Genomic DNA, 14876 nt, shown 5'->3' with positions numbered 1-14876 from the left:
ATAGTCTCCTGATCATTATCATTAGACGAGGACGAGAAAGACGAGCTAAGGTCCACTAGTTGAGGTTCATGAAACAGATAACCTCCTTTAGGGACACCCCTCGCCTCCAATCTAGCCGAAGACCAGAATCCTTGACGGAAAGTCTTCTTGCCCTTCGCCTTTGGTGATGCTTTCCCAATCGGAGTGCAATCCACATCACCGCTAGGATTTACCTCAATCTCCTTCCGAGAGTTGGAATCTATACCCACACGGTCCTTACCTACACCCTCCTCCCCATTCACCTCCTTGAATTTCCTAATCTTGCGAATTTTAGTCATAACCATTGAAAGGGGCATAGAATCCATGCCCATGTCACAAAGCAACTCCTGGATTAAAGTAACATCATCTAGATTTTCATTCGCTGAGTTTAGTCCAACAACAGAAGGATATTGGAAATCATCCATCACAGGAACTGTACCTGGGCCAAAACCAGAGCCATATTATCCTCAGGTTCACCATCAAGCACCATGTTTGAATCATGGACCACACCGGCCTGCACTTCATCCTCCAGAATTGGAATGGCCCCCTGGGTTTCCTCCAACGCCATCAACGGCTCAACAGGGTCGACCACTGCGTTATCCTGCACTTGTTCTTCCAAAAGCAATAAACTACCCTGGTTGTCCTCTAAAACCATCAGCGGCTCAGTGGGGTGACCACCACTATGGCCAAAGGGGTCAATAAGCAATGGGTCAAACCTGCACCCCCCAAACCTCTATGATGGTTGACCTTTTCCAAAATCCTAGCCGGCGCCAAGAACTGAGGTTTCACCGGCAGTCGTGAAACTTCATCAAGGATGCTTTCCTGGTTCACCATCCGAGGACCGGAATTCTTGGCCCTAGTCTCTCCCAAAACTTGAATGATAAAGAAATCATCACCAATATTGAGGCACAACTGATCAGGTAAGGTCAAACCACTAGCTATAGAACTTTTAACTCGAACCTCAAAACATATTAGATTTAAAAATGAGTCCCAATCAAGATCTAGGTAGCAGCCAATGGAACCCACAATCCTCTTTATACTTGCTAAGTTCCACTCAAGCAAGGGAACTCCACGCAGGCATAACCAAATAATCTCCTTTTGCACGAACGAACCATAGTCACTAGGCTTCCAAACATCCACAGAGAGGAGGCAACCACGAATTCAACAAAAAGCGCTCTTCCTACTTCTTCCTCAGATCTCAGCTTAAAAACCACTTTATTCATTCCAATTACCTTTACAACATGAGATATTCGATCCTTCTTAGCCCAACCAGATAAACGAAAAAAATCAGAAATAGAAAGAGAAAAAGAACATGTCACAAGAAACTCGGGCTTGATATTGAGTTTCTCCCATTCACATTTGTCCAACTTAACCAACGGATGGTCGCCAAAAATCCCCAACCCACCTGAAACACCATGCTCACCATCCTTCAAAGCTTTTACCATTTCATCTCCTTCTCATCGGTCTCTTCTCGTCCATTTCATCTCCTTCTACCATCCAATTTGTTGATGGGACTATGATGACCTCATGTTCATGATATTACATTATCATCGCATAATGTGTCAACCTTATACTAGAGAAGTAAGGTGTACCTCAAAAATCCACTCAAAAAGGTTGTTTTGACGTTCTTGTAAAAAAAAAAAAGTGGTTGTCCTGACGTTGGATATAAACAAAATGCATCCCAAGTTCTAAAAAGAGTGCATCTTGTAACACATTATCTAGATACTTTATTTTTAAAATATTTAAGTATTTATGGCTCTACTTGATCTGCACTATTTTTTAAGCTTTGAACTTCATAATTAGGGGTTAAAAGAGATTTTTAGCTCATTATAAAAGTCTACGGCATGAAACTACATAAAAGTTTATGCTTTAACTATTTACATTGATACCTTATGTGAACCACACCTGTGGACCCCACGAAAATTTCAATTGCCACTTAACAATTTACAATACCCTAAAGAAAGGTTTTAAAACTGGCAATTATAATGAATTTAACAGCCCTTAGGCCTGGATCAAGGTAACAACTAGGGTTGTAAGATACAGTTCATACACTAACTGATATTTTCAATATAACGGCCATGATGAAAATAGCGTAAATTGTCAATTATGCAAAGAAAGGAAAAAGTAAATATATTAGAGGTACTCTTCAATTTTATCTTTTATTTCTCCTTTTATCTAGTAATTGTGACATCTTTGTGCCAAAAGTAAATAGTATCGTAGCATACAATCCCTTATATGTTTACCCCTTTCTTTATAAATTGTATTCCCTTTTTCTGTGTTTCTTTCATAATTAAAAAGGGCCGTAACCCGGTGCTAGTCCCGCCTAAGCAAGGCCCCAGGAGGGGTGGGCTGGAAATGGTCTTAGCCTTTAGCTTATGCACAAAGTGGCCGCTCTTAGGATTCGAACCCGCACACTTGCACTAGCTACCCGAGCCTTTACAGTCACACGAAATGAAGGCCTCTTGTGTTCCTTCCATAATTACCTATTCCATTTTTAGTAAGGGTGAGATTTACATTAGGCACACTCTATATATTATAGAAGTAGGGTGCACTTAGTAATTTTTTTTTGGAAATGTAGTTCTGGTGTTAAAAACCTCATGATAGCTTAGGGGATGAAATATTGTAGCTTCAAACGTACTTAAAATCAAGAGAGAGTACAAATGTATAACCATAGTGACTCAGAATTAAAGGTTTGATACTTTTTCATAGAGAGGGTAGAGACGCCCTTTTAAAAAATAAAATAAAATATTCTGACCATTAGCTGTCTTAACCACTAACGAATTTTGAGTGCTAAATAATCACATAGATTTGTATTGAATTATTTAGTATAAAAACCAACAATTGTACCTTTTGGACCATTTGGCCCTCTTGTTTGGCAAAAATATCACACGGTCAAAAAATGTGTGAAGCGTGAGCGAAGGCTAAGGGCTTCTCATCTGCAAGTACGAGGATGTGAAATACACCTTAAGCTAGGACTAAACAGGTCTGATCAGCTTCGGTTCGACCTTAACCCCAATCTGGGTTGGGCCGGCCTGACTGATCGGTAGGTCGACCCAACCCCTATGCTACCTTTGTCTTGAATGCCCTTGTGCATGTGGCACGTCACATGCTGTGAGTGTTACCTAGGCATTCTCGCTCATTTGATCCATAAATACAAAAAGTGAAAAGAGTTTCTCTATCACATGAGCCCCACCTAAGTCCTTTACATTTATATGAGAGAACTTTACTGTTGCACTAGTTATGATAACTATAAGCACCATTACCATAGAGAAATATAATAGTGAATACCAAATACATATTTGTATTTTACACATACTTACCTGACTTATTTCTTTCATAAACACCCCATTTTGAAAAATTGGTAAATTCAATGGCTTTTCTAAACTCTAGACAACCTTAGGACCACAATATCCCAGTAAGCCCCTAGACCATAGACCATTATAGTCCGTAATCCCTATCTTGTGATCCATAATCCTGCAAAATAGAAATTTGGCTAGCAAATCTGCTTGAAATTGATACATGTCCATTCTGATACAATTTGAATCTTTATATAAGCACATTTTGCAGCCCATTTAGGGTTGGACTTTGTGAACCCGTAGGCCAAGAAATCTGAGAAATAGAGAGAGCCAGAGAGCACCCTAGATCTAGAGAAGCAACCTTAAGCCCTAACCCCCCCTGAAACCAACTTTTAACCCAAATCAATAAAAACTCTAGTTCAACCAAGCCAAGGTTTGGTAAAGTTTGTAGAGAGAACAACACATGACATACGTACAAGACTGTGGTTTTGATACGGGCGAGGTCTCGAAGCCTCGGGTGCCTCGGGTGCCCCGGGCCAACTGGGCCGGCCATGTATTTTCCTCAGCATTTCTTTTTCTCTTATTTTTCATTTATTTTGTTAGATTTATGATTTTATTTTTAATTTTTATTCAATCTTTCGTGCTTTTTGGATCGATGCTGGCTTTGCCACTGATCTGAGAGCAGATCTATTCATTTTTTAATCGATCTAGCCTAATATCAAATTTTGATTTTCCCTACTTTCTATTACTTTTAAAATCAGTTTGTAGTACGGATCTGAAGGATCGTAAACATCTTTTAAAGCCCATTTGACAACAATACTTTGTCAAATTTACTATTATATAGCTGGGATACGTGCTTTACGGGATTTAAATAATTTACAAATCTTATCTTTATGTCTAGACATCATATAAATTTTTACATCTAAATCACCATTGAGTAATGCAATTTTACATTTATTTGGTGAATAGCTGGATAGTTACTTGAGACAATATGAGTAGTTATGGTATAGTATATGTCCTAACGACAAGAGCATATATGTTAAAACACTAGACACGTTCTATTTATTTGTATCTTTTTTCCAAGGAAACAGTTCATATAAGGATGCTACCTCATAATGTAAAACTACGGATGCCCCCTCAAAAATCCATCGGAAAAGGTAGTTTTAATGTTGAAAATTTGATTGATCATCTAGACATTGAGCTGTATGATTATGAAAAATAAAAAGATTTTAAATCTCAAATATAGTGCATTTTACAACATATTATCTACACCGTCCATTATCAAGATTTTCATATGTTTATAGATTATCTACTTGATCTACTTGATTTTAAATTATATACCATGATAAAATGTGAATGTGCACCTTACCTCTACACCTACGGATGTATGCAAACTACACCCTTTTTCCAATGACCTGCGCTTACTCTCATTAATGGACGATTGACATTAGTTTTCTTTTAAATATTTAATTACATCCTATTAATTTAGAACCAGGTGATAAATCAACTAGTTTTCAAGGTTTATTAGCCAAAAACCGAATGTACTTTACTGTTATGGCTTCTATGCAAACTACAATATCAAGCAATGGTAATGCTTAATTTAATCTGATAGGGTCATCCTCCACATTAAACACCACTTGAATTACTACTACTACCTCATCTTGGTTAGCTTATATGGTGGATAATTTCTTACTTTTCATTTTACTGAATAATTGTTAGTTGATAAGATAGGCTTATAGCTATATTTGGGCTGGAGAGAGAATTTGTGCTACAATTGAAACTATTGCTTTAGCAGTCATTAGATGATTGGTGCTGGATTAGTACGTTACCCATGGTAGGACGACATTAGTCCAAACTATAGTTAGGGGTGGTAACTAGGTCTGGTAGACAACATGAGACAGGTCCGGGGTCTGGTTCCAAGTCTATGTTTTGGACCCGGCAGGTCAGGTCCTGTCAAGTATCCTTTTTCTCAATCGAGTTACTCGGCCTTGGCAGGTTGCAAGGCAAGTACCAATGCAAAAGAAAGGGAATTATTATAAAACCCATGTAATTGTTCAAATGTCAAGTGACTATTAAGAAAACAATCCTATTGGGAATCTTAATGTAAATAAATGCAATGCAGATGAAAATACACATTAAATTTGTGACAAAATAAGCCAATTCCTACGATGTAGCTTACTTGAGAAATTAGTACTGCAAAAATTGTTCTAGAATTTATTCATGTGTAGTAATTTTAACTATTCCATTTTCGTTTTAATCTTTATTTATATAATTGAGCCTTCCTTCAAAATCAAGTTATTCATACCTATGATAATTATCCTTGTTTTTTTTTCTCATCTGAATTCTAAGACAAAAAAATAACAAGAAAAATGTGGATCAGAGGAAAAAATGGAAGAAGGCCTGGCATAATTTTTGAAAGCCAATTTCTGTACATTCCCTTTGCAAGGCAGAGTTGACCTTTTTCCACAAAGATTTTAAAGATAGAACCTCATATCGTTGAACAAATTCATGTTCTGTCATACAGTTATAATGAAGTTTGGAGAGTGGACAGACAATCCTAATTGGCTTTAAACAGTTAACACAGCTTTTGATCAGGGCAAGCCATGAACCACAGTGCTGTGGCCCTTGTGTCATAACCCCTAACAGCTAATTCACCATACAAGGAACTAAGAAACATGAAATGCAAGTTTAGTCGACGGAAACCTCAATCTATCGTTGAACAAATTTATGTTCTGTCGTACAGTTATAATGAAGATTGGAGAGTGGACAGACAATCCTAATTGGCTTTAAACAGTTAACAGGGCTTTTGATCAGGGCAAGCCATGAACCACAGTGCTGTGGCCCTTGTGTCATAACCCCTAACAGCTAATTCACCCTACAAGGAACTAAGAAACCTGAAATGCAAGTTTAGTCGAGGGAGGGAAAGCTCAATCCACATAAAACATATAAATCATTAACAAATTACAAAATCATAAAAAATGTACTACTAACAGAAAGGCTAATGCATGGTTAGCCCCAATTGAAGATCCAAACTTCCGAGGACTCGCTTTTTAATTGAAGAAGGGCTAGGCTTAATGACAAGAGGCCTAGTTTCGGCGCATTCTCTAGAGTCTGTGCTCTGCACCAGCCTAGACTTACACAAGTCATGCGCAGGAGACTCGTTCGGTGTCAATGAACTTGAAAAGTGAAATCCCTTGAAATTTTGATCAAGAGCCATGTAATCAACGGAACTTTCTAAAAGTATCGGAGTCGAAGGTTTCTCTCCAATGATGGTAAAACCAGGTGCATAGTAAGCATCATAGAACCATGGCATGCTGGAATGATAGCTAGAGCCATAACTCTGGTAAGGCTCAAGGAAACAATTCAGAGTATTTCGCCTAGCTTGAAGCTGCTGCAATCTCTTGTTCTTTTGCCTCTCCTTCTTGTGTGCATTTTGATGACCACCTAAAGCTTGAGAATTAGCAAACTCTCTGAAACAATATTGACACTCGTATTTCTTGTCCTCCCTCTCATTCGACCCGGATCTCGCCTCATCTAGCCTCTCATTTTGTTCCAAGATGTTACTTGATGATTGATCGTCTCCTACTTCAACTGTTTGGCAAGTCTCAATTCCCTTGGATCTTTTGAAGCAGGCATTGATATCTTGCTCCTCCTTTGGAACATAGGAATCCACCTCAAAACCAAACAATCTGACCTTCTTATCCTCTAACTTCCTTTTCAGGCATATATCTTGTACCCTATCCACATGAGCTAGATTTGAGGCAGCTTTCCAGTCTCCCATATCTCCCACCATGACTTCTTGAAAAGGGAGGAGATGAATGAGAGATAAAGACCAATGGAATTGTTTGCCATTTATATAGTAGCCTGAATAGGCAAAAACCTGGGATTTCAACTCAAAGCAATAAACAAAAGGACCCAAAATGAGAAGAGGATTTCTATTCCAAAATTAATTATTGCTCACAATGCCCTATGGGAAGGACACTTGCCCTACTTTAATAGATACGCCTTCTTTGCTTCCCCCCATCAAGGGGATTCTATCAATTTAACAAAGAAGCAATCCCCAAATCTATTATTGTTTATGAGACATGAATGATGAACACTTTGACATTTTAAAAATAGTTCTTATGAGAGAGAGAGGATTAAAGTAAAAAAGAACATATGGATCCCTCTTTCCTTCCCCATTCCCACACCCCATCTGAGAGTCTTCAATTATTCAACTTAACCATGGTTTAATAAGGATGAAGTTTCTATAGGGCCTAGGCATTATGAAAACAAAATAAAGCCTCCCTACAAATCTTCATCCGGAAAGTATTTTTGGGCACAAAAATCTCTATGATGGCTCTAAAATCAATATCCAATGCTGACAATGAAATTTGAAATTCAAAATATTGTACGGATCTTGCAGATCTATGAACAGTAATTTTTAGGGCGATATGGATTGTCTAAATAATTTATATAATATATACTATTTTTAGAGCTTGAAATCCTAATTTTTGTTCACGATCATAATGCTCAAGCTTTATGAGATTATCTATATAAAGGTCTTCCAATGCTTGAGTTGTAATTTTCGATGAATTATGAAATGAGGCTTTATTTTATTTTATTTTTTTGAAAAGGCTGCAGCCCTATCAAACCATTTTCCTTTAATCAATAAACTATTTTGCTTGCCTATGACGCACCAATCACAAGGGTCATAGTGGAGTGGAATCTTGTGAAAAATGGAAGAAAATAGTAAAACAATATATCACAAGCATATGCACATTGCACAAGGGTTTCAAAACCGCTTGAATGCAAATGCCTAGAAACATACATAAGAGAAAACAACTAAAAGCAATGATCTTGATCTGTGAAGACCCTAACTACTAAAGTAATATGGTCAAGTAGGACAAATCAACAAAGAGAGTTTTTCCATGGTAGTTGGGATTTTATTATAATTTGTTGATATCTAGGCGTATCTTCTTAGAGATAGAAAACTCTTACTTTGACAAAAGTAGAGGTTGAAAGATGAGGCAAATGCCAAAGTAAAAGAAGAGAGAGAGATCCAAAGCTTAGCTACTTTTGTCCCATGGAAACTTATCTCAAACCCTATGTTCAGACATGGGGGTCTCTTATTCCTTGGCAAATCTCCATTTAAAAATAGAAAGAAACAATTGTGTTTGGGAGAATTAGGTGGGGAAGGCAGGCCTTCCATACATTGCATGTTTCATCATTCTTGACCCAATTCCACTTCCCAAGGAAATCAGTCTATTATTTTTTTATGGGAAAAGTTTATATAGAGTCAGGCTCTAAACAATCATATTAGAGCCTACTTGAAAAATTTCACAAAAAGAGGTTGTTTTGATACCCAAATATCCTCAAATTGATATCAAGATGCATGGACATGAGAAAAAAAAAATACATTTCAAGTTTTGAAAATAGTGCATTTGTAATGCATTTTTGGACCGTAAATTTTCAAGATTTTCAAGTGTTCATAGATCTCTCGATCTACATTATTAGTTAAGCTTTAAACTTTATAAATAAAACTGAAAATATATTTTAAGGCTATGAAAAATATTTCCGGTATTGAAACCATATTTCTCGATACTATTTGAAGGTAGGCTCTAATATGATTGTTTATAGCCTAGGCTCTATACAAACCGCACCCTTATTTTATTAGTATGCAATTCGTGAGACACATGTGAGGGAAAGATTTGGTAGTTGTCAAGAATATTTTTCCACCAAGTTCTTGTCATGAGCAGTAAGGGTCAAATCATGAGGATTTTATCAAAGGAAACAAATTTATGCAAGGGTGAGGCCCTGAACAATCAAATTAATGCGTACATCAAAAATTTACAAGAAAAGGTTACCTATCCAAAAAATCTTTAAATTGATCATCTCAACCTCAAAATATATGAACATGAGAACAAATGGATTTTAAGTCTTAGAAATAGTGCATCTTGTAATGCATTTTTTAGACCGTCAAATAATAAAGATTATCAATTGTTTAAATATCTGCTTGATACATTATTTTTAAGGTTTAAGTTTTATAACTTGAGATAAAAATAAATTTACGGACCATCACAAAGATTTCTAGTATTGAAATAATATTTTTGACACCATTTCAAGATGCGCCGAACTTTAATTGTTTAGGGCCTCAGCCTTATACAAACCACACCCTTTATCTAATCTCATCAATGATGGGAACTCTCTCTCTCTCATGCACCCATCCTGTCTAGGATGCACATATACATCTCTGACAACAAATATATAACTAATAAATTTATATAACGTTTCTTAGGCTTCGGCTTGGTGGTAGACATATCAATTTGGTTAAGAGCGGTTAAGAATCTAAAATCCCAGAAAAGCCGAACAAGCTAACCATGCCCCTTTTTCGAAGAGAATCTCGATGACCAAAGGGATAGGCCAATGCGATAGCGTCCATTTTTAAGGCCTGCGGCATCACATCACCAATTTGCCAACAAAATATGTTGTTTATTCTTTTTTTATTTTGTGGGTAGTTCAGCAGAGAAAGAGTCCCGACCCGTAGTAGGAATGGAATTAAAAATACCACCCTAACCATGTCTCTTACAATTTCCTATCTCACATCAAGTCCATCAATGCACCACACTAGAATATTTATAGAAAAGTTAATTCAATATTTCCTAATAAAGAATGAAGGAAAATGTGGGCTACACATTAAAAATCAAACCTAGTTTCGTCATTTTGATAAGGTGGAGAGACTGGTAGGTTCTAAAAATGTCTTAAAGACTTGGAACATTAAAATACTGTCCATTGAAACCAGGGGCCTTCTATAAAGCTTCACTAAAATACACATAAAACTTGACATAGTGCCTTTGATAGATTTAGTACGGATCACCCTCTTAGCCGGTGGTTTGGAACTCTTATTCTTCTCAAAGTGTTCTACTTTGAATTTTAGCATGGAAATATGATAAAGAATGCTTTAAAAAAGGGGTGAGGTTTGTATAATGCGGCAACTTTATACTATTGAAACAAGGTGCACCTCAAAAATATGTTGAAAATGCAGTTTCGGTTGCTAGAAAGCCTTATGATGACATCAAAATCTATTGTTGCCTTTAATTATGAAATTTAAAATTCTAAAAATGGTTCAGATCAAGCAAATCTATAAATACTTGAAAATCTTGAAAATGGATGGGTTCAGATAATGTGCTAGAAGATGAACCATTTTTAGAACTATAAGTCCCTTTTTTTCATGTCCATCAATACTAAGGTCGAGATGATTTATTTGAGGGCTTTCTAGTATAGGAACAACATTCTCTAGTGGGTTTTTTTCATGTACCTTACTCGTATAGTATAAGGTTGACACCTTATATAAACTTTTTCCTTAAAAAAGAGAAAAAGGAAATACATATATTCTTTTGCAATTGGTGGAAGGAATGGAGCCGTGCTCTTTTGCGGAGCATAATACGGTGTGAAAAAAGGATCTACTTGACAGGACCACCTGAATAATGCTCATGCTTCAAAGAATGATAAAGAAATAAAATGGATTATTAAAGAAATAAACAATGTATACGCTTCTTCCCATTTTCTTAAAGAAATAAAATGGATTATTAAAGAAAAAAAATGGATTATTAAAGAAATAAACAACGTATACATTATTAAAGAAATAAAGAAGAAATAAAATGGATTATTAAAGAAATAAACATAGTTGAGAGAGAGGGAGAGAGAGAGAGAGCCAAAAATTAACAATGCATACGCTTCTTCCCATTTGCTGATAAAGAAATAAAAAATGAAATAGATTAAAGCAAGGAGCTTGAAGGATAAGAAACACATAAATAAACAGAGCAATAGAAAAATAATAACCTAGTTAAACGGACAAACCGAATCAATAATGGAGAAGAAAAGTTTGTCAGAATAGAAAAAAACATTATGAGAAAACTGTGAATTTTTAAGAAGGAAAAGTATCATATTCGTATTCCTACATTTTTTTGTCGCCCGAGGCAAAAACTATCCATCCCAAAGATGGATGTCAATAGCGGTCTTCTAAAAAAAATCTGAAATCAATAGTCTAAATATTTCTTTAAATTTTAATATTCATTTTGTTTTCATAATAATTGTCTTTAGAGATTATATATTCCTTAAAAATTAGGACCAAATCCATTTTAATAATGGATTATTAAGAGGGAACGCGTTTCTACATTTGAGTCATAAAAACTGTCCTATAAATACCATCATATTTAAGAGCTGCATTTCTACATTCCTTCTATGAATACCAGCACCATCTGTATAGGTACCATACGTATGGTATGGATACCAGGACCATCTGTGACATCAACCATCTGCTATCAAGATGGCTCATAGCTGATGCTACGGGCACCAAAAGGAACAGTACACTACGGGTATTATCATAGACTTTTCCAAAAACTATATCTGGTTTGTATAAAGCTGAGGCCCTAAACACTCAAAAAAAAGGCATACCTTCAAATAGTTTCGAAAGATGTTTCAATACTATAAATCTTTGTACTGGCCTAAAAAATTATTTTCACATCTAATTATAAAAATTAAAGCTTAAAAATTAGTGTTGATCGAGCAAATCTATAAATGCTTGAAAATCTTGGAAATTGACGGTCCAGAAAATGTATTACATGATTCACTATTTCCAAGACCTGAAATCCACTTTTTCCTTATCTTGATATATCTTGAGATCTAGATGCTCGATTTGAGGATTTTTTATTATCGAAACAACATTTTCTAATAAATTTTGGACGTGAGCCTTTAGGTCCTCACCCTTATATAAACTTTGTCCATATCTAAAAACAATAGGAAAAGTACACTATGATAGCATTTATGTTGAAACATTTTGTAGAGGGTTCTCGGGCCATCCCATTTCAAAACAGAACCGCTGAGGTTTGTTGTTCCTCAATTAAAAGTCCCTCCAAAATAAAATGCAAACTGCTTGAAATGCAAGCATATACAACAGGTACAACCCTAGGAAATAAGACTTGGTGGTCCGTTATGTTGCCAGGACCAAATTTTCCTGAATCACCTTTTATTTGGAGCGTATTTAAGAAATGGGCTTGTCCTGAACTCTAAAGGTGGCCGTGGCAACAGTTCGGATCGGGTCTGGGCACCCGGACCCAACTGACCCAAAGTTATTGGACCCGACCCAAAAATAAAAAATATATATATTTAACTTATTATTTAATATAAGTTAAATACATGCATGTATTACTTAAATATTATAAACCTGGACCGAATTGGACCGGAATCTCCCAAAAAAAAAAAATGTATATATATATGGAAAAGTTTATCTAGAGCCAAGGCTCTAAACAATCAAATTAGAGCCTACCCCAAAATTTCACTAAAAAAAGTTGTTTTGATGCCCAAATATCCTTGAATTGATCATCTCGGCATCAAGATGCACAGACATGAGAAAAATATGGATTTCAAGTTTTGGAAATAGTGTATTTTGTATTGCATTTTTGGACCGTCAATTTTCAAGATCTTCAAGTTTCATAGATCTACTCGATCTGCACTATTTTTAAAGCTTTAAACTTTATAAATAAAAATGAAAATATATTTTAAAGTTACACAAAAATTTCTAATATTGAAACCACATTTCTCAATGCTATTTGTAGGTAGGCTCTAATTTGATTGTTTAGAGACTAGGCTCTATACAAACCACACACACACACACATATATATATATATATATATATATATATATATATATATATATATATATATATATATATGTGTGGGTTCTATAAGGTTGCAACCTTAAACAATCCAATTAAGGAGCACCTCCAAATTTTATCATAATTTTGTTATAAAAAATTCTTAGAATTATCTTAAAATCTATTTTCATATCTAATTAGAAAATTTTAAACTCAAAAAAGGATTAAAATCAAGTAGATCTATAAACTTATGAAACTCTTAAAAATGGATGGTCTACATGTGTTGCAAGATGCACTATTTCTAGGACTCAAAAACATTTTCTTTCTTTTTCATATTCATACATCTCGATGTCAAGATAATCAATTAGAGGGGTTTTCAACATTAAAACAACCTTTCCGATGGATGTTTGAGGTACATATGTAATTCTATATTTTAAGGTTGCAACCTTATATAAACTTTTCCATATATATAGCAATGATCCAATGCAACGGTTGTGTCATAGATTAATGCAACGACACTTCTAGAAAACTATATTTGTGGTATTTGTACACTCTCTTCCTCTCAATAATCAATCCCCCCCAAAAAAAAAAAAGTTTAATTTGAACCCTAGAAATGGTCAAAATGAGTCCCCTTCAAAAACAAATCTAGACCATTCATTTTGTGAATTTCAAGATCTTAGCCTTTATAAACTTAAAATCATTATTTGTTTTTTTAAAATTGTTCATCTAATGATAATAAAGCCATCCAAAAAAATGAAAATGAAAAAAATCCTTCTAAAGCCTAGATCTAAGCATCTCACCAAAATGATTGCCCTATATTAATTGGATTAAAAAATACTTCTAGGTTGTGTTTTCAATTTTTTATTTTTTCTTTTATTGTTCTTTAGAATGAAAATAGTGTATATTTCAAAAATTTTGGATCAAACAAATGGCCATAAGATGGTTTTTTAAGATTGTTGCATCATATATATATATATATATATATATATATATATATATATATATATATATATATATATATAGCATAAGCCAAATACAAACATGTATTACTTAAATATTATAATTAAAATATATAATTATATTTATTTATATATTATTTAAATATTATATGTGAAATATTAAATAAAACACTATTTAGGTTGGGTCCACATAGCCAAACCCAAATCCGAATAGTATTCCGATCCAATATTTGGACCCAGATCCAACCCATCAGGTCCAACTTTTGGACCCAAACCCGGTCAGATCAAGGTCCATTGCCACCCGCTCCGAACTCCTAATTGGAGAGAGAGACCGCCTCCGGTGCCGTTTTGTGGATCAGGTAAACAGGATTAAACTTTTCTTTTCACGTCCATCCATGGATGAATTTTTAAATGCCCTAGGCAGGAAGTCTCCTTTGTTTTTTTCATCGATGGTAGGCCCTCCAAACCATGGTTTGAAAGGGGCATCCAGACACATGCCCATAACTTTTTGCATTATCAGTGTCTCTGCAACTTCTTTCTCTTTGCAATCTCAATGGATCACTCCATCTGCCTCACATGTGCACGAACATTTGGACAAGGATGCACATCACCTCAAATGTGGGGGAGGTGATATTTTAGACAATTCATAAACGGGCTGGACTCAGGTCAAGACACACTTAGCCCGGCTCAAGTCCAAAACTATTTTGTCAAACGACTGGAGAATATCTAGCTAAAGCTCGCCTAAGCTCAGCCTAAACACAGCAATAGAGGCCGAAGCTCGGCCTGTCCAGGCCTGAATGTTTTGGTTCAAGGCTTTAAAAGACATTTCTAAACTTCAACCAAATTTTTATAGCTCTTCTCCCGCTCTGGCCGATGTGGAACTATAGAGAGAGGGGCATCACTATTCTGATATCCAACAAATGAGGGTCTCTACATCATCCCCCAAATTTACAAAATTCAGCACTAAT

General features: G+C 35.4%; 1 protein-coding gene across 1 annotated transcript; it reads right to left on the bottom strand.

Annotated features, from left to right (window-relative positions):
• Nucleotides 1–6312: 6312 nt before the first annotated feature.
• On the bottom strand, nt 6313–7107 carry LOC18427631 (zinc finger protein 5). Its single transcript, XM_006836680.4, has one exon. The coding sequence runs from the start codon at nt 7105–7107 to the stop codon at nt 6313–6315; it is 795 nt and encodes a 264-aa protein (XP_006836743.2).
• Between the last annotated feature and the right edge of the window lie 7769 nt (nt 7108–14876).

The sequence above is a fragment of the Amborella trichopoda genome, chromosome 10 (genome assembly GCF_054954075.1).
Source record: "Amborella trichopoda isolate Santa Cruz 75 chromosome 10, AtrichopodaSantaCruz75HAP2 v2.0, whole genome shotgun sequence".
Classification (NCBI taxonomy): Eukaryota; Viridiplantae; Streptophyta; class Magnoliopsida; order Amborellales; family Amborellaceae; genus Amborella; species Amborella trichopoda.
This window is presented reverse-complemented; position numbering and strand designations above follow the sequence as displayed.